General features: G+C 45.8%; 2 protein-coding genes across 9 annotated transcripts in view; one reads left to right on the forward strand and one right to left on the reverse strand.

The window, feature by feature from the left end:
• LOC146809185 (uncharacterized) overlaps window positions 1-23,116 on the reverse strand; it is a 432,226-nt gene that overhangs the window by 167,011 nt on the left and 242,099 nt on the right. The window lies entirely within an intron of this gene.
• Window positions 1-23,116, forward strand: part of LOC146809186 (uncharacterized) — a 90,570-nt gene that overhangs the window by 51,422 nt on the left and 16,032 nt on the right. For both annotated transcript variants that reach the window (XM_085616010.1, XM_085616011.1), the window contains exons 4-5: window positions 6,443-6,715; window positions 14,799-14,855. In XM_085616010.1, coding sequence (XP_085472136.1) covers window positions 6,443-6,715; window positions 14,799-14,855 — 330 coding nt within the window. The remainder of the gene's footprint in view (window positions 1-6,442; window positions 6,716-14,798; window positions 14,856-23,116) is intronic.

Genomic DNA, 23,116 nt, shown 5'->3' on the forward strand with positions numbered 1-23,116 from the left:
ACTGTAACCATTTATAGGCCAAGTCTTTTATCCCAAAACAGGCCAGTCTGTCCAGTAGCAGGGAGTGGCTGACAGTATCAAACGCCGCTGATAGATCTAAAAGTATCAGGGCGCTTGGTTTCTTACTGTCAGCCATACCTCTGAGCTCATCCAGCACCGCAAGCATCACCAACTCGGTGCTGTGATGTGCACGAAAGCCTGCCTGACGCTCCTGGAGTATATGATGTGACTCCAGGAATAAGGAAAGAGACTTCAATACATGTTGCTCCAAAACCTTGGACAGGAAAGGCAGTTGAGAGATCGGTCTGTAGTTTTTCAGAATGGTCGCATCGGCTCCAGGCTTCTTTAGAAGTGGTCTAACTCGGGCTTCCTTAAAACTTGGTGGTAGAAGGCCGGTCTCCAATGAGCTATTGAGGAGAGGGATAATGTGATCTCCTAAAATGGGGCACGCCAAACGGAAGACCCTAGGGGGACATGGGTCCGCCGGGGAGCCAGACTTAATTCTATTCATAAGCTGTTCAAGGCTTTGATAATCTATTTCTGGAAACCTTGAAAGAAAAACTTCCAGAGGAGTTTGAGCGGGGAACAACCTTTACAACGCAACTTTTACAACGCACTACCTTTACAACGCATTTTTTACAACGCATAATCCATTACAACGCATGACATTACAACGCATACCATTACAACGCATTTTTAAAAACTACCTTTACAACGCATTCCATTACAACGCATACTACCATTACAACGCATACCATTACAACGCATAATATTACACTACACTATCCAACACTTACCCTACTGTTGCACCCCCTGGAGTTAGAATAGTAATTTTTACCCCTACACTATCCAACACTTACCCTACTGTTGCACCCCCTGGAGTTAGAATAGTAATTTTTACCCCTATACTATCCAACACTTACCCTACTGATGCACCCCCTGGAGTTAGAATAGTAATTTTTACCCCTATACTATCCAACACTTACCCTACTGATGCACCCCCTGGAGTTAGAATAGTAATTTTTACCCCTATACTATCCAACACTTACCCTACTGATGCACCCCCTGGAGTTAGAATAGTAATTTTTACCCCTATACTATCCAACACTTACCCTACTGATGCACCCCCTGGAGTTAGAATAGTAATTTTTACCCCTATTCTATCCAACACTTACCCTACTGATGCACCCCCTGGAGTTAGAATAGTAATTTTTACCCCTATACTATCCAACACTTACCCTACTGATGCACCCCCTGGAGTTAGAATAGTAATTTTTACCCCTATACTATCCAACACTTACCCTACTGATGCACCCCCTGGAGTTAGAATAGTAATTTTTACCCCTATACTATCCAACACTTACCCTACTGTTGCACCCCCTGGAGTTAGAATAGCAATTTTTACCCCTACACTATCCAACACTTACCCTACTGTTGCACCCCCTGGAGTTAGAATAGTAATTTTTACCCCTATACTATCTAATACTTACCTTAAATGTAATTTAATATAATGCGTTGTAATGGTATGCGTTGTAAAGGTAGTATGCGTTGTAATGGCAATGCGTTGTAAAGGTATTTTTTAAAAATGCGTTGTAGTGTCATGCGTTGTAATGTCATGCGTTGTAATGGATTATGCGTTGTAAAAAATGCGTTGTAAGTGCATGCGTTGTAAAAGTGTGCGTTGTAACGTCATACATCCAGTTTGAGCTTCCTGTGGTGGAGGTGGGCCATTCAAAGTGCCGTTCTTAATCTCTAAGAGAATGGTCTCCACCTTCTCCAGGAAGAAGCATTGAAACGTGTCCACATTTATTGTAGTTTCCAACGTTTCTGATTTTTTGCTCAGCTCTGTCAGAATGTTAAATGTTTCCTTCTGGATATTTTCAGCCTGGTTGATACGAGTTTCATAAAAGGCTACTTTTGTAGCCATGATCAACTTTTTGTATCTATTAAGAGATTTTATATTGTTCCCTCTCCGTGCCATCCTTTGATCTTCTCCAATTCCTTTCCAGAGAACGAAGCTTTTTTTATGGTCCCTCAAGGCCAAGGTAAACCACGGGGCCCCCTTTTCTGCTCTTTTTACTTTATGTAATTTCTCAGGTGCTATTTGCTCTATTGCCAGACTCAAATTCCGCATTATGTTCTTATAGTCTTGGTCTAGATCTCCGCTAGATACCAGTGGTTGAGTGTATCCAGGAAGGGTATTGGTCAGTGATTGTGAATCAACTCTTTTCCACTGATGAACTACTTTCGTTTTTAGAGGTTTTTGAACTGGGTATCCTATAATGGGGATCTCACAGTTCACCATATGGTGGTCTGACCAGATACATGGAGAAATATCCACAACAAGTACCTCGGGGTCTGAACTCCAAATAAGGTCAAGGATATTCCCCTTAATATGCGTGGGGGCATTTACAAGCTGTCTAATACCAAAGGATGACATGATGTTCTCCAAGTGACGAAGTGCCGAGTCGTTATGACTTTTATCCCAGTGCATATTAAAGTCCCCGGTTATCACAATTTTTTGGTACCGTGTACAAAGGTCAGATATCAAGGAGGCAAATAAGTCATTAAACACTGACGTCGAATTTGGAGGGTGATAAACAGTAAAAATCGCAAGACATGAATTATCCAAGATGATCTGGTCGGCCTGAGGGTGCAGAGCCCAGGACGGAGGACCAGTGGCAGTTTGGAACTGCACGGAGGAGAAGGAGAGTGGCCAATGGGTACTACGGGCCTGGGGGTACTGCCTCCCACTCTGTGAGACCGAAAGGGCCAGAGACACCTGGACGGCCTAGTGCCAGTTGGCACAGTGTTACCACTGTGATTACCTCTTGCTGTGTTTTGCATAATACATATGCTGGGTTTTTTTTCAGCTTAACTGGTGTGGTCTCTTTTTGTAGTGTGCCTGGTGTGTCGCCTGTGTGTGCTGCGCGGATGCCTTACACATTTCCTTCGGAGTATGGCCCGCCCGCTCTGCACCACGCTACCCGTGTCTAACCGGAGAGTACGTGGTGTAAAGGGCAGAGCTGACGACCTTGAAGCTGGGGAACCAGGTTCGAGTCTGGACATTAGTAACATCTTGTGATTCTCGGCGAATCACTTAATCTCCCTGTGCCTACCAAAAATGAATGTGTCCTTAACTGGTGCTCAAGCGTTGGTGTTGATGATGAAATGCTGATGCTGAGCCCTGGAAACCACCCGCTCAAATTAAGCACTGGCCCTTTATTTGAAGACTTATCCCTGCCCTTTTTTTCTGGTGTGAAATCTGCTCCACTAGGAATTATGTCAATGTAGTGTCTGAAAGGGGCTACCCCAGGCCAGTGACTCTGAGCGAAAGCTTGCAAAGTCTGTTTTTTGTGGCAGAACAAACAAGAAAACAGAGCTGGGTTGTTGTGTCATCATCATATCAATGGTGTGGTTGTGGTCCGCTTAGTGGAGATGAGAAAATTAAAGATCTCATTCTTATGAGATTATTTTCTGCAGATGAGTCTATTGTGGACTTTAAAAATTGAAAAATGTTTGCCTTGGAAAAATCTACATTTCCAGTCACCAAAGTGCCAGAAGGTGTGCTCCACACTACACAACGTTATCGAAAAGGGGTTACGTTCGTCTCGGGGGCCGGGTGGGACGTGATAATGTTTATAAAGAAGAAATTACCTGGCCACCAGTTTTAGAAGCTGCTATTTATTTCAGCAGACTGTGGAGCAGTGTATCCAGTCACTGCATCCTACTTCACTACTTTGCATTATTCAAAACATGTAATACAACCATTTCATTATTCAAAAAATCATTCAAAAGATAGTCTTCATTTTACAGACAAAGTATGAGACATACAAGAAAACAAAACTGTGAAAATTGAAAAGAATTGTGAAAATTCCATTCAAAATATAAACAATTACACCAGTCTATATTGGTTGAACATAAGCTCTCTCTCAGGGCCTTAGACTTGGCTTCTATTTAGAGACAAGCTGCCTATGGGTAATAAAGGCAAATTAGCCTCTGCAGGGATATGTGTATACTGACGACCTTCTCCAGAGTATTTTTTAATAGCTATCCCTCATAGGAAAAAGAGGAAAATGTTGACGCGTTTCCAATTCCCATGTGACTTTAGGGATTTTCGTCAGGGCTTAAACCACGATGTAATCTGTTCTTTCAGATGAGTGTGTAAATTCTGTTTGACTGTACGTCTCTTCAGCGCAGCCTTCGTGTTTCTGACTTTGTAGCTTGTGAGCAAGACTGTTCTCAGTATATATCTTGATGGGTCGTGAGGTGCTGTCTGGTTAGAAGTACAATTACTTGTTCATGTATTTCCTTTGACTACCGTGTCGTGGAGAGGTTTATTTTTGCCTTGAACAGTTGTTATTTTCATCTTTGATTTATCTTTGTGAAGTCAGCGTGTCTTGTTGCTCATACGATGCTGGGCGCGAAGCACCCGTGTTCACGCATTGAGAGCATTTATTCAATTTTTTTTACGTCTTCCACTGCGGGCTCAGTGTGATGTCTTTTCCATCGGTTGCACTTGTGCACACTACACAACAGCAGCAGTTAACTCTCACAGTACCCAAAGCACACGTCTTGTGATATCATTCTTTGCACAAGGATGACCATCTTTGGACTCTCCTTTAGGAGAACTACAGCCTCTTTGTTCCCCCTTCCCTCCAAGGGTTGGGTAAGTCTATTCTTGTACCTCTTGCCTTCCAGGCACTAATGCAAAATGAAGCCCTGGTTCAAATAAGCAGAGTTCCCTCAGTTCCCTGTGTAATCTGCCAATGGTCTACCAGAGCTCTGTAGCAGTCTTCAACAAGCACAAACAGGCTCTTGATGTTAAATGGAAAGCTTCCCAGAACAGTACACATGTGAAGTTTCATGCTCATGACACTTAATAGTCACATCTGGCTACAGGATTTGTGGTCATTCGAACTCTAACCCTCCATTTTGAAACAGGGTTCTGCCTGTAGTTGCCTAATTCGCTTCTGCAGGTTATCCCCATGAGCAAATTTTGCATTATGGCTGGTCCTCCTTTTGCTGAGGACGAGAGGAGTTTCACTTTGCCTGGGATGTAGTGGCTGCATGTCTAAGGGATATTTCTGAAGGATAACCAACAGAGGACTGCTTTCCTACATAGGTTAGAGCTTAAAACATTAGAGGAATTATAAGTTTGTGGTTTGCTCATGGATACACCAAGGCTTGCAAAAAGTACAAGACAGGACTCAAGCCGAATTGGTTCTTCAGAGGTCATTGACCATAGCCGGTCAAACTGGAAGACATAAATGTGCATTGTGGTTTGTGACCAGCATTCCAGTTTAGTAACCACTATAGAAACCTATGTGGGTCTAACTGTAGCTTTTACTGGCCCTGAACACAGACAATCCGAACCAGTTGTTGTAAAACTACTCTTCATGAAGTGAGTAGCACCATTGGCCATCTAAAGATGAATTACCTGAAATGGACTCCGTCCCTTTCGCCAATAAAGAATTTTAAGAACCAACCTGTGTACCAGTAGGTTGGTTCTTAAAATTCAGAGTCATTGTGGTCAAAATCTGAACTACCGCTTGAGTGGTAATGAGATAGGTCCCAAATTGTGACTCACTATGATTGAAAGCTATCACAGGGAAAGTGGCCTTTCAGTCAGCAGACCAAATATTTGTGTCTTTTTCATTTTAATTTTTTTAGATAGATTTTTTTTTCTTAAAGGTAGTTGGATGGCATTTTAAAAAAGTATATTTTTTTCCCAAAAGATTCTGAGAGTTAGTTGTGGTCCCCAAAAGGATCCTGATTGGAACCCTTTCCTTTTGAAAATTCATGATCACCCAAAATTCCAGAGTCGGTAATCTTTCATTGTTATGCACCTGGATTGTGGACGCAAAATTTGACATATATCATACCAATTCAGCATTTGGAAGGGACAACTACGACACTCCCCTTCCAGACACTGAATTGATGTGGGGGTCTCAATAGCATTTTATGAGTGGCAAAAGTTACCCACTCCTAAAATAGGATTCGAATAGAAGATAAAGTATTGCTCTGGTCGCAAACTTCAAATCGGAGAGTTTGACTGTAAAATTTCTTAATACATCTGGTACTTTATTCCTTATTTAAATCACCTGTTTAAAATGAACCCATTAGTTTTCATACTCCTCATTAATCATACCAGTTCACCCCTTTTGTTTCGGGCAGGTTTGCAGGGTTGTGACTTTGCCACTATTTCTTGGAGTTTGAGTATGAGGCTGCCCATGCAAGTTTGAAGCATTATTCATAAATGCAAGGAGCCTCTAATGGGACTTTGTGTACTTGTTTTTGTACTTGCTAATCATGTGTTTGCATGCTTTTTAAAACATATTGTGGGTTGATCATTGTGTTCATCAACTGGTTCCTTTATGCTGACATGCCTGCCCAAGTAATCCTGGTTGCTATTTCATGTATACATATTTTGTCTCCTTAGGCCTCAAAACATGTGAATACATGTTCAACAGCACCACCACTATTGACTATCCCGTCACGCTTCTGAATCTCAAAGACCAAAGGCAGCCCTCCTACAACTTGAAGGCAATCGCTCGTTGTCCAGGGCGGACAAATTGCCTTAATAATATATCTTTGTGTTTGTGGAACAATTACTCAATTATATTCTACTTCTTTGAGGAAAGCACTGGAACCTACAGCCTGGAGTATGGGTTTAAAACGGACGATCAGAAGAGAGTACGCCTAGGGATCGAAGGTGAGCACTGTATTGGGCTGCTTGCCTTTCGAGTAGATCATAGCATGACATTGTTACCACTTCCTGTCTCCTTTAATCCTCCTTACCTCTGTCCTAGACCTTGGAAAGAGAATGCTTCTCCCAGACATGTCTGAGCTACATTGGAGAGACTCTAACAATAGACAACCCACTGCATAGGCAATGGTCTTCTTTCCCTTTCTTGTTCAGTGGACCAGAGTTGAGTGGCTACAGTGCCATGGGTGAGTGAGGGGGGGGGGGTCATAAGGTATGCCCTCAAAGTCTACCACCATCACAGTGAAGGCAGGGTGGTAGACAACCTGAAGTATGGAATGTGCAAACATTTGAGAATGAATTGTACACCAAGTCCAGATTTAACACTTTTTCACGCAGCGCAGTGGAGCAGCCGCAAATGCTGCACTGCGTGAAAAGGAGAGAAGGAGAGTGCCGTATTTACAGAAATATGGCTCTCTCCTCCCCTTTCCCTAGCGCTGAAAATCCTTTGCCCCATAGTGCGAGGGTGTCTCTGTGATTCTAGCACAGGTTTTGTACTGGAAGGATAGCTTTCGAGTACGAAATACCATCCGTAGACTACCTTTAACCCTTTTCCCTCTTTGTATGTGTGCTGTAAAGTGTAGCACACAAACAACGTTGGAAAAGGAAGAAGAAATGAAAGCATTTCTCCTTCCTTGCACATAATTCAAAAGAGCGCAGTTTTCTGATGCTAAACCCTGTCCACTTTATTTAGTAAATATGGTTGGACATCAGAAACCTTGAGTGGTTGCATGGGAACGCCCATGAACCACCCATGGTACACCCTTTGGTGCTAAGTAATGCAAAGCAGCGGTATGCGCAGCTTCGCGTTACGTTCACATTATTTCCTGAGCTAAACAAGTCTGGCTGGAAAGTAAATCGGAAAATAAAGATTTTGTGCTGATTTGTGTCACTTTGGGATGCAAACGTGGTGTAAAATCTTAGTAAATCTCCCCCTTGTGTCCTGCTCATTGCAGAGAGAATGGAACAAGACAAAAACCAGCTGCTTTCCCAATCAATGTAATCAGATGTTAGAAGTCAGTTTTACTCTCTCAACAAACTCCTTGGTTTTGTAAATCCATCCAAGACAGGGAATTGCCTTTATAAATTAATGTCGCCTTTATATCTCTTCAGGTACAGGTCCTGCTCATGACTGAACATAATCTTTATTTTAAATGTTTTCAATTTATTTTCATGTTTTATGAAGGAGCGGTACAATCACATATACTTGTATTTGATAAGTATGTTCAGTCTCTGTCTGGATTAGTTTCTTGTGTTGTGGCTGATCTCGATCTGATAAGATGTCGCGCTTGGTTGAGGTGGAGTGTGTTTAAGAGGCAGCAGGTTCCACTTGGGTGCGAAGCCAGGACAAGTGACAAACAGTGACTCCGCCTAGCACTATAATTGTGTCTTGGCAGGCTACAGGCTTCAAGTAGGCAATGGAAATCAGAAAGATCTTTAACAAGCATAGCTTCGAGCTGTATTGTTTATTGAAACATTTCTACCTAATGGTTTGGTGTGTTTAAAAAAAATATATATATTTTATTACAATTCATACAAGCCAGTGCGTCTGGCTTTGGCATGCTGATGTAATGTTTAATTTTGTTTTTTTAAATTGGTAGTATAAGACATAAAAATAATAATAAAAATGAAATGCCGCTGCACACACATAGGAGCGTTAGTTAGTAAATAAAACATTTGAGATTTTGAAGATTGTATTGCAGTGGGTCTGTACAGGTGACTCCTAGAAGGCAGGTGTACTTAGAACAGGTATGTCATGTTTCTCACAGTTTAGGAGGGACACACCCGGTATATCTATATCAAGAAGCAGTAAGTATCGTCCCCCATTTAGGAGGCATGGAGGGTGGGCAGGTGTCGCTCCCCCTCCTCTCCAGTGAGAGGGTTAACTTATGTTGTATTAGGCAGAGTATTAGGACTCAGCCATTACCTGTCAAACATCTCCCATCTATAGGGGGTTTAAAGGCGACTCCTCTCCCTGGTTCTCACAGACGGATAACACACTCAAGGATTGGTATTTACAATTATTGGTTATTTATCATTCATAATTTGTTTGCAGAGCATATGTATCAGACTAGTGATAATATAAAGATCACAGAAATTAGAACTGAAGTCAGTGCCAGTGCTAGGAATGCTCAGATCATGTTTCATCACACTTCACTTTTCTGTTGCTGTAAAGTCTACCTTTCCAGCCTTGTGTCTGGCGGTGTTGCATAACTCGATAGTAGTATTCCAAGTCATGTTAATTTACCTGCATACCTTATGTTGCTGTTAGGCCTGTGTCAGAATTTGATCATGAAGAATGTCTCCCCACTAACCTGCCCATGTGGTCCCGCCCTTCTCTGTTTCTGGCATTTATGGCTCTTTATGGAGAGAGGAGGGACCACTAGTGCTCAGCTAATATATTACTACTTCTGTACACTAAAATGCCTCCAGCAAAAGTTACATTTTCAGTTTCCTTCCAAGCTAGATCTGCACAATGCAAGCTGGCCTTGTAGCTGTACGCAGACCAGCAACATGGACATTTTCCTTCTCTGCCTTTAAGGTCTGAATGGAGTTTCAGAATGAAAACAGTGATTGAACACACATCTACTAAAATTCCATCCAAGCAGTTATTTCACTTCCTAGATCTGAAGCCTAATGCACAAATACTATAATATATTTAGTGCATTCATATTTCCATACAATAAGACCTGGCTTGCACGTAATGTATTTGTACGAAAAGGCCGGCCTCACTGGATATCCCTGCCTTTTTGGATGATCGTCAAGAAAGACGATCATTTGCCCCCATTTTCTATGCGCTATTACTTTGGAAACTATGAGTACTCCCTACAGTTTACTTACCCTAAAACTATAGTGTATCATTTAGTGTAATGTAATGGAGAGGCTCTTTAAGCTCAAAAAAGGAACCCAATGGGCTGTTTTAACTAGTGGAGTGTGTAGTCATAACCTTAGTGCACTTTTACAGGATAACAACTCTCAGGTCAATCAATCTAGTTACTTGTAAAGCACGATTACTCACTCACAAGGGTCTCAAGGTACTGGGTGGGGAGGGGGAAGAGGGCTGCTGATCTGTCGAAAGGCACTGTGGTTCAGTCGAAGAGCCAGGTAATGAGATCCTTCCTGAATTGAGGCAGTGACAGTGATTGCCTGAGGTGGAGGGGCAGGGTGTTCCAGGTCTTTGCTGCGAGGTAGGAAAAGGATCTTCCTCCAGCTGTGGTCTTGCAGATAAGTGGAAATGTGGCCAGGGCCAGTTGCGCGAAGGTCTCCTGTGGGTTCGTGGAATGAGAGGCGGTGGTTGAGGTATGCAAGTCCTGTGTCATATAGGCCTTTTTAGTGGTGTGTGAGGAGCCTCAAAGGTGATTGTTTTGTTGACTGGGAGCCAGTGGAGGTCTCTAAGGTGGCCGGGGTTGTGACTGTGGCATGGAATATTGAGGATGAGTCTGGCGGAGGCTTTCTGAATGTTCTGCAGTTTCTTGAGGAGTTTCTGGGTGATACCGGTGTAGTGCGTTGCCGTAGTCTAGTCTGCTGATGATGAGTGAGTGGGTGACTGTTTCTGGACTCAGTGGGGATCCACTTGGAGATCTTTTGGAGCAGGCATGTGGAAGCAGGATGAGGCGGCGTTGATCTGGTGGTTCAGGTTTTGTGTGTGGTCTGTGGGGAGGGTGAATCTATGATCTCGGGCCACCAGGAGTCCTCCCAGGTGGAGGGGGTGGAGCCCAGGTTGAGGACTTCGGTGTTTTCTGAGTTGAGTTTGAGGCAACTGTCCTTCATCCAGTTGGCAACAGTCTTCATCCCGTCGTGGGAGTCGTTCTTGGCGACTGTGGGTTTGTTGATGAGGGAGAGGATCAGCTGGGTGTTGTCGGGTAGGAGACTATGTTGAGGCCGTGGTTCCTAACGATGGCTGCAAGCGGGCCACGTAGATTTTGAAGAGAGTGGTGCTCAGGGCTGAGTCCTGAGGCACTCTGCAGCTAATCTCTCAGTTCTTAGTGGAACGGTGGTAGTCTGACTCTGTGCTCAGCCATTGAGTAAGGAGTGGATCCATTCCGGGGCTTTGTCACGGATGCCGGCGTTGTGGAGTCTTGTGCATAGGGTGCGGTGGGAGACGGTGTTGAAGGTGGCCGAGAGATCCAGGAGGATGAGAGCTGCAATTTTGCCTCGGTTGAGGAGGGTGTAGACTTAGTCTGTGGCGGCAAGGAGGGCGGTCTCAGTGCTCTGAAAGCCGGATTAGGAGAGTTCCAGGCTGTGGTGCGCATTGATGAACTCAGAAATTTGGGCATCTGATGACCTTGGCTGGGAAGGGGAGCAGAGAGATGGGCCTGAAGTTCTCGAGGTCCGTTTGGTCGGCACGGGGTTTCTTCAGCAAGGGGTTGATCTCTGCGTGTTTCCAGTCTTCCAGGAAGTTGGCCGTGTTGATTGAACAGTTGATGGTGCAGCAGAGTATGGGGGTGATGGAGGTGCCGGATCTGTTGAAGATGTGGTGCTGGCAGGGATCAGAAGGATGCTCTTCATGATCTTTAGGGTGTCATCAGCGGTGAGAGGAGTACAGCTGAGCAGGGTCTGCTGGGGTCCGGTGTCTTGGGTGCGGTGGTTGCAGGTGGGGTGAGAGGGTCTTGGGTGTCAAGGCTGTTCAAGCTGTCATTGATCTCCTATATCTTGATGTGGAAGAAGGTGCCCAAGTTGTTGCAGACATCTTGGGAGGGTGGGATATCTGCTGTCTCCGTGCTGGGTTTGGCGAATTATTTGACCACAACGAAAAGTTCTTTGCTATTGAGTGCATTGGCGTTGATCCTTTCCTGTAGGGCCACTTTCTTAGTTCTAATGCGAAGGTGGTGTGCGGTGACAGCTCCTCCATCTCTTCTCGAGCCGTTGACAGGTGCTTCTGGACTCATGAAGGACAGGAAGAGAACCAGCTGGCTTTTTTTGGATGGTCTCCTGCCTAGGGCTTTCTTGAGGGGAGCCAGTGTGTCAGCGCAGTTGGAGGTCCATTGATGGAGGTTGCGTGCTGAGGTATTAGCGTCCATGGATGTCGGTGGTGGGGATTTGCTAAGGGAGGGGGTGAGCTGTTCTTCGGTGATCTTGTTACAGCTTCTGCGAGGTTAGCGGTGGGTGTGGTAGTGTACGGTGGGTTTGGTGAAAGAGAAATAGATGCAGTGATGGTTGGTACAAAGGAGCTCGGAGGTGTGGCTAAAGGTGATGTTGTCACTGGTGGAGAAGATGGGGTTGCACATGTGTCCTGCTGAGTGGGTTGGTGAGGTGACCCATTGTTTGAGTCCAATAGTAGCGATGTTCACCAGCAGGGAGGAGGTGTTCTTGTCGTTGGGGATGTCCAGGTGAATGTTGAGGTCACCGAGGAGGATGTAGTCTGTGGAGGCGAGAGCGAGGGGTGCAGTGAAGTCGATGATGGAGTCGCTGAAGGTTGGACAGGGTCTGGGGGTTCTGTAGATGAGGGTGGTATTCAGGATTGTCTGGACCTGGAAGTGGAGGTGCTTCATGTTGGTCGAGTGGTCGTTTGAATGTGTGTGAATGATCTTGTAGCCATCCGGAATGATGGTGGCGATGTCTGGGGCAGGGGTGGAGTTTATCCAGGTTTCTGTGAGGAAGGCCATATCTGGGTAGACGAGTCGAGTAGGTCCCAGATTTCCATGCCGTGTTTGTGGATTCAATGTAGCCTGGCTGATGAGGGGTGTTACCCCGAAACCAGTCAAGGATGCTTGTTTCCAGTCGAGGGAAGACCTGGCTTAACAGTGTGGGCTGGACTGTTCCCATGACGCACAGGGTCAAGACTGATTGGCATATAGCTGGGTCTGAACTGGGGTGGGGAAGTGAGCTAAAGAACGATGATGGATTCAACCCAGCTCTGTGACTTGGGGTGAGTATCTGAAATGTTTCAGTGCTTCGTCCATCATCTCCTTGTGTTTGTGGAGGGAGCATGTGTTGAGCAGAATACAGCTGAGGCAGTTGGGTCCAGTATTTTTCAGTCGTGCACTGTGTGGTGCTGGTGTGCGGTGGCAGGCGAAGGTGCAACTGCAGTTTCAGCAGGAAAAAAGGCCCTGGGTGTCATTTGGTGACACCCGGCAGCAGGTGGTGTGGTGTCCGATGTTGAGATTGCGTGCACCATAGTGGTGGATGGTCCGAGGGCCAGGGCCTGTGGCGCTGGGTGTGGTCCACATGCCTTCGTCGTGCCGGCGGTCAGAAATGCTCAGTTGCTTGGCAGTTTCCTAGTTATTGATAGTTCCTGTGTTGTTCACTAAACCAATTTCTGCAGTGACTGCAGACTACGACCACCTCGTATTATTAGTGCAGTCACACCTACTATTAGAATTGGAGCCAATCGTGTTGAAATACATGGAAACTTTATAGCCTAGTGCATGGTTAGCTGACCCTTACGAATTCTTAATTATATCTAACATACTTCTTCCACCTGATTTTATGTGCAGCGCTATCCCGGTTGTGTTTAAGACATAAAATATAGTTTTTAGTCCTTAACAATATGTTGGCCATGCTCTGCTGCTAACAGAGTGAAGCATGGATGACGCTCCATGGGCAATCCCACAATATCAACAAAGTCATCATGATCAACACCACCAACTATGCGGCTGATAAGCTTGCTACCTCATTTCGCTCTTGGTACCCCCAGCAGCCAGGACCGCTTCAGAATAAAGATCAAGCAATGTGAAAAAGAAGCCAAACAGGAAACAGACCTTTTCCACCAACACTCGCAGGATCGTAACCATAGCCCTTATTCATCAGCATCACCCCGACCCTTACATTTTCAATGTAAAAGAGTCCCCTTCACATCTTAAAACTCTGCAGCTCCTCTGCTTGTTGGAAATATTCTCTAATTGTATTTTTGGCCATTGGTACAGTGCTCCACTGCCGCTAGCTAACTTCATACAATAGTAGTAAAAAAAATACATTATTGGATATAAGCAGAGACTTACTTTTTGTAAGTAAGAATTCTAAGGGGTCAAGTAATTGACAGATCTGCACTATGTAGAAAAAGTGCAACATAAAAAATATTATGAACAGTAGCAATATGGATCTCCATCAAAAACACAGAATCAAGTGAAAAACATTTAAGGCCAGATTTGCAAAAGTGAAGTGAGGCAGCACTTAGCACTGCCTTCATTACCTTGCATCAGGAAGTTGTTACAATTGTGGAGCATTGACATTCCTGGGCATCCACCCATGTTTTGTGATGCCAACCCATATTTACAAAGACTCCTAGGTTTGTACCAAAATGTTACACATATGCAAAGCTGGCATAACAAGGACAAATATCGTTGTTGCTCCTTGGTACTTCCGCTTTGCATCTGTGCTGCATTCTGCTGAACACATACAAAGACGAAGTAGCCTCAAAGGATATTTGTGCAGGAAGTTACAATTTCCTACAGAAAAACTATCTTGAACTTAACACTTGTGCTGTGACACAAGGGTGCCTGCAATGGGGCTAGGCAGCCAAAGTGCACCAACACTATCTTAGTGATATGGTGAATTTCTGGTCTTCCCTTCTGACACAACGCAGGGCAGCAACGTCCTTGTTTCGCTGCGTTGCGTCCAAGTTGAAATAATCTGAGCCCTAGGCTTGAACAAAGCGATTTAATTTCTGAAAAACACACATAGCTAGTTGCCGAAAATATACAAAATGCCACAATACAAGGAAGGGGCTGCCTGACATTTTTTTGGACGGCCATGAATAATTGCAAGTGTCTTAACTTGAACAGTACTGTCAACTGAACTGTATAGGATATGCAGCTGCTGAGAGATGCACATAATATTGGTATGGTGAAGAAACTGAGCAATGTACTTAAATTCTAACATGGTATCTTTAAAAAGATTTTCTCACCATTGTCGATTGCTAGAGGTCAGCATTGGCACAGGAGTACTAGAACAATCCAGGTGAATCCATCTCCAAGTTTTGAGAGTGACAAGGGTCTAATAACTTTTTCTGGTACTTGTAAGATATCTTTAATAGGAATAAGATTTCTTAACGCATGCATCATTGACAATCATTTTTCTCCCTCGACTGTAGACTGCAAGGAATATTCTACCCCTACAGCGCCAACAAGCAGCAGAGATCCTCCGCACAGTAAGCACATTTTTGTTCAACTATTTATATAGCCAATATTCAATCATATTATGAATCAGTGAGTTACGCTGTACTAAGACTCCCATGCCTTCCATTCCTATTTTTAAAATTCTGAAAATTGTTTCATTAAACAGATAATTTCTCCAACCTTCAGGGTTTTTTAGGTACTGTTAAGAAAATACCTCAGCATTGTATCATAAGATCCACCCATTCTGGCTAACCATCAATCCCTAAACCAAAAACTCTAGCAAGGAACAAAAGGAGCATACCCTCCAAAACCACTCTCACCTGGCTCAATGGAGTCTCCTGTTAAGCTCTTCATAGCAAAGGAGCATCTTTTCTCAGTCTTTCATTCTCCTCCATGGGGCACTATCTGTGATCTTCTTGAGTGGGTCTCCTAAAGAGCATCAGCCTTCTTCACCAAAGAATCTGCCACAGACTTGAAAGAAACTTCTCACTTCTTAAATACAATTGTTCTCACCAGATAAGCTAAAAGATGAAGGAGGGGTCAGCACTCTAACACTCCCAGGCTATCTTTGAATAAGGAGAAAATGAGAGGATGTAATAAACCCCGGGAAGCTTTAAAGGTGGTGTTATCTCCTGGGAGGAGGAAGCACTATGAGACATCTCCTGCATGCTATTCACGCCAAAAGGATGCCGGTACCTATGTTTTTCATTTATAACATAAGTGTGGTCAATCGCAGACTGGCCATAAATACTAGTCTGCAGATCCAAGGATATGCCCCCAGCTACATCCTTGATTTTTCATCTATCTTAGCATGTGCCTGCCTGCTCCTAACTATTCCTAAATAAAATATTTGCAACAAATAAGTCATATCCATGAATCTTTGCTGCAGGCATCATCACATCCCTGGCTTCACCAATTGGGAGACCACATGCTTAGACATGAGGTTGTAATCACTGAGTACTCCACCCACCATTCCCATTCATAGCAGAGTTAGACATCTGGAATACAAAATCTTTTTCATATGGATTTATAGGGGTCATCCATGTACTAAGGCCTACTCATAACCATCTTTATTCCAAACTTCGGTTCTCCCCAAGAACTCACTTTTCAGTGTTTTAACTTCACTCTGGTTGTCATGAACCTCACTTCTACACTCACGCATTCAAAGAATTAACTGCCTTTGCTAAATACCACTTGACCACTCTAATGCATTAATAGCCTCTGTTGCCCTTTTGAGGTGATTACGAATCATCAGTCCACATCTGGTCTGGACCTCCAGCAGATTTGTTGTGGCCATTCTGCTTCTGCCCACTTCTGCTCTTTGATGGACACTGCGATACATCATTTTCCTTGATACGCGCGATAGAAACCTCTGGCCTTATAGAAAACGACAATATTAATAATTTTTTCGTTAGTGGAACCTATTTGGCAGTACGTCATTACTTTCCTCCTGATTTGTATTCCTCAAACATCTCATTTTTACAGTGGTTTAATTGACACCAGCATCATAATATCAACCCTCCTTCCACGTGCCACCTGGGTGAAAGTGCCAGGCCTTTAGATGTCTGCTCTTACCTGTTAGTAGGGTCTGCATTCTGTGAGCCCCTGCTGATCGCTGGGCATTTTACACTACTAGTTAAGCAGCTTGTCTCCACCCTTGATAACATGGCCATCTCACAGTGCATCTACCAGGGCCACACAAATTATTTCATTCCCGGTCTCCGTGCTCCCATTTTAATCATTAAAACTTGCCTGTGTTCTTCAGTTGCTGCCCCGAAAGCCAGCCCACTTGCCGCAACCAGGGGCTTAAATATCAGTAGTGCACGACTGCATTGCCATCAGGACCCGAGGTTGTAAGGCCCTCTACACCCCATTCTGACTGTCTCTTAATACTCAAATTAAGTGCATGGTGGGACATATTCCTTATATGTGTTAGGGCCTATGATACGCTAGTTACACTACTCATCGCAAAAAATTTTAAGTACCCACAACCCCCACTTAGCAACTCTGATTGTTTCATTTTTAATCCCACCACTGCTAAAACCAACAGCAAATATGTCAACTCATGTGTCCCTCCCACATATAGTGGGCCCTCCATAACAAAACAAAAAGGGTTTTCTCCAGGGTAATACACTGAAGTAAAGTATTACTACAAGAAGACAAATTGAGGAAACATCCGGCATGTAGCAATAAGTGGTTTTACAAGGTAAATATTACGAACTTTAAGAAAGAAATGTGATCGGGCCCACCACTGAATTGGGATCTTAAAGGTATTTTAACATGTGAAATAAATTTCCACTGTTTCCCTAATTGTTGTATTAAATGTTGTATCACATTGTATTGCCTTTGCCCAGGCTCATTATTAGTTTGAAGTGTATTGCTGTTCGTGTTCTGTCTGTATCCTGAACTGAGAGGATTCTTTAGTTCCTGATTGCCTTCCTGAGAATCCTTGACTAGATGTCATTGATGTTGTTACTGTCCTAAATGTACTTGCACCCCTTACTGCAATCTTTCACCAAAGCACAGTGCTGCTATATTGCCCCTTATGTCCACCTACTGACTCTGTCCATCCTTGGACAGACCTGTGGATGGTTGGAGAGAACATGCTCACATCTTCACTTCCATTAGGCCTCGTGCTTCATCCTCTGATGAGATGGCTCCATGAGTTCTTGACAAATGGATAGTCACCGTAGTGTGTAGGAAGCCTTCAATTCATCCAGTGCTTCCTCTTGTCACTTTTCTCCCATCATTTTTAATTGCCTGATTGCCGCTTTAATGGGCTTTGAGTGACCCATATCATTCCTGCGCCAGTGGCATTCAACTTCATCCAACTGAAGCCCAAAGCAACAGATAGCAAAGGCCATATTGGTTGGTTAAAATATTTATTTAGTGTTTTATAGAGCGCGAACCAGACCCGTGAGGGTATCAGAGCACTTTACAGAAGTAACAGGTGGGATAGAAGGACATAGGGGGGAAAAAAGTCAAAGGAATAGGGACAGGTGGATACAGCATATGGTAGAACAAACATAATATCCGAATACATTTCGTGGTAGGAACAAATCGATACATTAAGCTAGAGAAGCAGTCTCAACACCCGGGAGGTCTGTTCAGGAGTGCAGGGTGGGTATCATAAGGAGAAAAGGCCCTGGGATAATGCCGTAACGATAGGCGAAGCCAGGTTACGGAGGTGATTGTAACATGAGCGCTAGGAGAGGAATTTGCCCATTAGGAAAGTTTTGGCCTCCTTTTTGAAGTGAGCTAGAATCTGTATTCTTCTGATGGCGGGTGGGGGTGAGTTCCATATTCTAGGGGCAGTCCCAGAGAAGGCCCGATTGTACGTTCTTTTATTCCTGAAGCGTGCTGGTTGGAGCAGAAGGTCTCTGGCGGACCGGGAGTTTCTGGCTCCTCCAGATATCACGAGTTTCTGGCCGAGAAAAGCAGGTGACTTGGAATAAAGAGCCTTGTGGGTGATTCAAGCCAGCTTGAATTGGATTCTGGCCTCAAGAGGGAGCCAGTTCAGAGCTTTAAGATGGGGTGAGATATGGTCGTACTTCTTAGAGCCAGTTAGAAGTCTGGCGGCGGCGTTGAGGCAGGCTTTCAAGGGGGCCAGAGAGCTCTTGGGTAGGCCTGCGAGGGTGGAGCAACCATATTCTAGCCTAGAGATGACTAGGGCCTGTATTGCTGATTTTAGATCTGGGGTGTCGAGGAATGGTTTCAGGTTTCTTAGGTAGTTCAAGTGAAATCTGGCAGTTTTGGCCATCGCGTTGATATGGCCACGCATGTTCAGGTTGCTGTCTAAGGTAATTCCAAGGGATTTGGCAGAGTCCACAATGGTAGGAGAGCAGTTTAGCGCTGAGATAGCCTTGATCCATTCTTGAATGTCTGTATTGACATTAGGTGGTGCAATTAAGAGGAACTCCGTTTTTTTGCGTTGAGTTTAAGCTGGTTAGAAGTGAGCCAGTGAACAGTCAACTTCAGGGTCTCATTCAGGGAGCGAATGTCCTCTGGAGAAGAGATTTTGATGTAGAGCTGTGTATCGTCGGCATACATGTAGTAGGAGATATTGGCGGTGCGCAGCACCTCTGAGAGCGGTTCAAGGTAAAGATTGAAGAGGGTAGGGGACAAGGTTGATCCTTGAGGGACTCCCACCGTGATCGGAGAGGAAGCGGACAGGTTACCGTTGATCAGGACTCTCTGTGAGCGATTCTGGAGGAAGGACCTAAACCAAGCAAGAACAGTGCCATCTAGGCCCATCCTAAGATTGAGGCGGTTAAGGAGAATTTCGTGGTTAACAGTGTCAAAGGCCGAGGGTAGGTCCAGGAGGATCAGGAGACAGGTTTTGCCTTGGTCAAGGGCTTGAAGGGCATCATCCACAATGTGGAGGAGTGTGGTTTCAGTGCTGTGCCCATGTCTGAATCCGGATTGCAAGTCATCTAGTAGGTGGAAGTTGGTGATGTGATGGCTCAACTGCTGTTGTACACATTTTTCCAGCACTTTAGGTAGGAGTGGGATTTTAGAGATAGGTCTGTAGTTGTCAGGAGAAGCAGAATCTAGCGTAGGTGTTTTAAAAATGGGGACAACCTGGCCGGCTTTGAGAGAGTCAGGTATCGTTTCCTGTAAGAGGGAGGCGTTGATTATTGCAGTCCAATAAGGGATGATAGCCTGAGAGGCAGCGGCTAAGCAGTTTGAAGGGAGAGGGTCATTATAGTGATTGTTGGGTTTTAAAGAGGATAGTATTTTTGAGACAGCTTGTTCATCATAGACTTTAATGTTGGTCCAGAGTGCTTGGTTTTTGAGGGAAGTCTGGGAGGGCGGCGTGGAGTGAGGAGGTAGAGCCGGCGGGGTTTGGAAATAGGTAGCAGGTATGAGTTCCTTTCCTTGGGCAGAGATTTTATCACAGAAGGAGGAGAATTGCTTGCATGGGATTAGAGATATAGGGGTTTCTTTGGACGATTTAGCCAGTTTGTTGGATTGGTGTTTGACCAACTCGAATAATTTGCGAGGTCTATTCTTGGCGTTATCCAGTTCTGTTGTGAAGAAATCTTTTTTAGTGTTGAGGATTTTCTTGTTATAGGCGTTTCTGGCCTGGCCGAGAAGTTTAAGATGGGCTGCTGATGGGTGCATTTTCCAGTTCCGTTCTGTTTGCCGGAGGGACCTCCTCTCATTGTCTTTGATCTGGGTTCTTTTTAGTTTTAGCAGAGCAAGGTCGTCAATGTTGGATATAGTTGTGGAATAATGTTCAGTGAGTGTTGGAAAACGAGGCAGGATCTGTGAGGCCTGCACAAATTACATGACTACATTTGTCCTTGACTGGGAACCAAACACTCAATTGCAGCGCCTGACTCTCAGAGGGTAGCGTTGCAGAGCAGTCTGAGGCTTTCTCAAGGGAAGTGGTGTGGGCTAGTAATGGCCATTTGCAGGTGCGCACAAATAACACTCAATAATTGATTGTCCAGTCTGTACTTTGTTTTATAAAAGTAAGAGTACATTTATTAAACACACACACTACTCAATACTATGCACCAATTTACAAATATACATAAGCTGTTGGAATTACTTTGTGACATTGCATAACATCTCCACCCCTCCCGCGGGGGGGGGTGGGGTCTAGTACCACCACTCCCATGTATGCACATCATCTTGCCCCCAATGCAGTTGGTTGAACATAGCCTGGGGCGAGAGCCCCGGGGCACTAGCACCATCCCAGTGGCAACCCCCCCCCCCCTGCCATTATCTTCACAAGCATTTAAAATAGGTAACCTTGCCTTGGTGACATATAACCCTGACTGAGCATGTCCTACTGACCATAAAGTATGCACCTCTATATCTTAAGGGTAGCAGTCTGGGATCTTCACCGAAGCGCAGCAGCAAGACTACATGTTTAAGCAACACTTTAGAATGACAGTACTCATCACATTTGTGGATCACTAGAATGCAATGCAATTACAGCCCCTAAAGGCATCTCAGATAAAATCATAGGATTACGCATATACAGCCAGACACCCTAGGAGGAATGTCTGGCAACCTAACCCCACTTTGCTTATGACATCACCTCACACAAGTACTTCCCATTACACATGTGACCTTCAGTTCCTCTAAAAGAAACAACATTAGTAAAAGCATTTCTGGTGCAATTACATCTCTTCACCTCCAGGGGATGCTTTTCTCTAGACATCCCCTACTCAGCCCTTCACTCCATTATGCACTTCTCAACCCTCCTCCATCTGTCGAACGAAAGTTCCAGCTCAAGAGAAGTTAAAATGTTGGCTGATCCCTTGAGGGGTTATTCCTTTCAAATCCCCAGGAAACTTAGGGTGACTTTTCTCTTCGTGCTGGGGGGTGGTACTGCGCGTTTCCAGCAGCTCCTCCCTGCACCTTTTCACAAGTGAGGGTGATCGCCTCCTCTGGGGGCCACTAAGCACAAAAACGATTAATTTCCATTTGCCTGGCAAGGCATTGTGGACCGCTTCCTGCTCCTCTTTATGAATATTAGAGCAGCGGCTCTCCCGCTGTGCTGGGGAGAGCCGCAATCCACTTTATGGCGCTTCGCACCACTTCTGCTCTTCGGTGGGGGCCCGGTCCCACCCGGACCCCCAGGTGAGGGTTATGTGGCCCATCCCCGGCCGCTCCTGCCGCTGGTTGGGGGCCCGGTCCCACCCGGGCCCCAAGCGCAGCATACTTTGTTCTGCGGGGCTTGGTCCTACCCGGGACCCCCGCACGCCGTCCTTGGTGGAGGGCAGCCCAGGGAGCCCACCCCTGGCTGCCCCCACCGGCTCCCCACCTGGCCAGCACCCTCTTGTGCTGCCGCAGGAGCCGGCAGCAGTCTTCTGATCTGTCCGCGGGTCTTCAGGCGAATGCGACAGTACTTACCCTCCCACCTCCACCACACTCGGGGCCCAGGCATCTTCGGAGGGACGCAACAGCGCTCCCCCTCACTATGCCACCTCGAGGCCCAAAGATGGGGTCCCCGGCCCCTCCTCCTCCAGCCGGGGTTGCGCGACGGCACGCCCCATCACCATTTTCATCGGGGGCCAGGGTGGGCTCCTGGCACCCCACGGGGGCATTTTCATGGGGAGCGCAATGGCGCTCCCCAGCTTCTCTCCTCGCGGGGGGCGCAACGGCGCTCCCCCGCCTCCGTCTTCAGTGGGGGCCAGGGTGGGCTCCTGGCCCCCTGCAGGGCACCTTCAAGGGGAGTGTGACGGCGCTCCCTGTCTTTACTTCTCCTTGGGGGCAGCCCCCGGGACCTGACCCACCCTGGGGGCATCTTTGAGACCGGCGGCGGAGCCCCACGCGCTTCGTCGTCGGTCTTCTTAGGGGTCAAAGGTCGCCTACCTTCCGGGGGCCATGTCTCAGCCCCTGGGGGTCCGATCTGCCCCATTTTCACGTCTTCTTGCTCCTGGTGGTGTCCCCCAGCCACTGGGAGCACTCTCCTTTGCCCTCCGTGTCTCCAAGAGGGTGGATTCAGCAGGAAGCTGTCTTCACTGGCTCCCTGCGCCAGCCTTTCGCCTGGCTCTCCTCCTTGGCCTCTCTTCTCCCTGCGCAGAGGCCACTGCTTCTGCACACCGGTCCTGGGCTCTTCTTCTGGTACTGATAGGGTCCTGGGGGCAGTCAGGGGGTCTCTCCTTCCAACTGCCCATTGCGCCAGGCTCCAGCACCTTCAGCCTCAGCAGACCACACCCCAGAGAGAGCTTCTCTTCCTGTCCAAGCACTTTTTAAAAGTTGAGTAGGGGGCTGGCAGGAAGTCTCTGTTGGTCCTATCAAACAGTGACACATCACTTACCTGCCCCTGCTGCCTCCTTGTCCAGCCTCTGGACTTGTTCAAAATGGCGTTGTCCAGGGTCTCTGGCCACATGTCTTGGAAGCCCCTTCCCCCCAAGCTGCCTTCCCTCCTTGGTGCAGCCTGGTTCATGACACCCAGAGACAGCAGTTGATGGATTGGCCTGTAGCTCCACCTATCTCCTTTCCCTTGGAGGGAAGATCTTCGCTCTGGGAAGAAATGTCATTAATCTAACCTGCCAGGGCCAGACCCCAGCCAGGGGCTCAGAGAAATATGACATTTCTGGATGCCCCAAAAGCAGTACAAATATGATTTTGGACTCTGCAGAATACTTCTTTTCACATCCGCTACAATGGACTTTAGTGCGCGGCTGGAATCTGTAGGCCTTGTGAAAGTCACTCTAGCCATGGGCCCCACATCCTCATAGGGGAATAATGAAGTGAAAACACAGTAAAACACACTGACTTTTCCCTGACATGTTTCTTTCCAGTGTATAAAACCTATTCCATGTCACCA

The sequence above is a fragment of the Triturus cristatus genome, chromosome 7, assembly GCF_964204655.1.
Source record: "Triturus cristatus chromosome 7, aTriCri1.1, whole genome shotgun sequence".
NCBI lineage: Eukaryota > Metazoa > Chordata > Amphibia > Caudata > Salamandridae > Triturus > Triturus cristatus.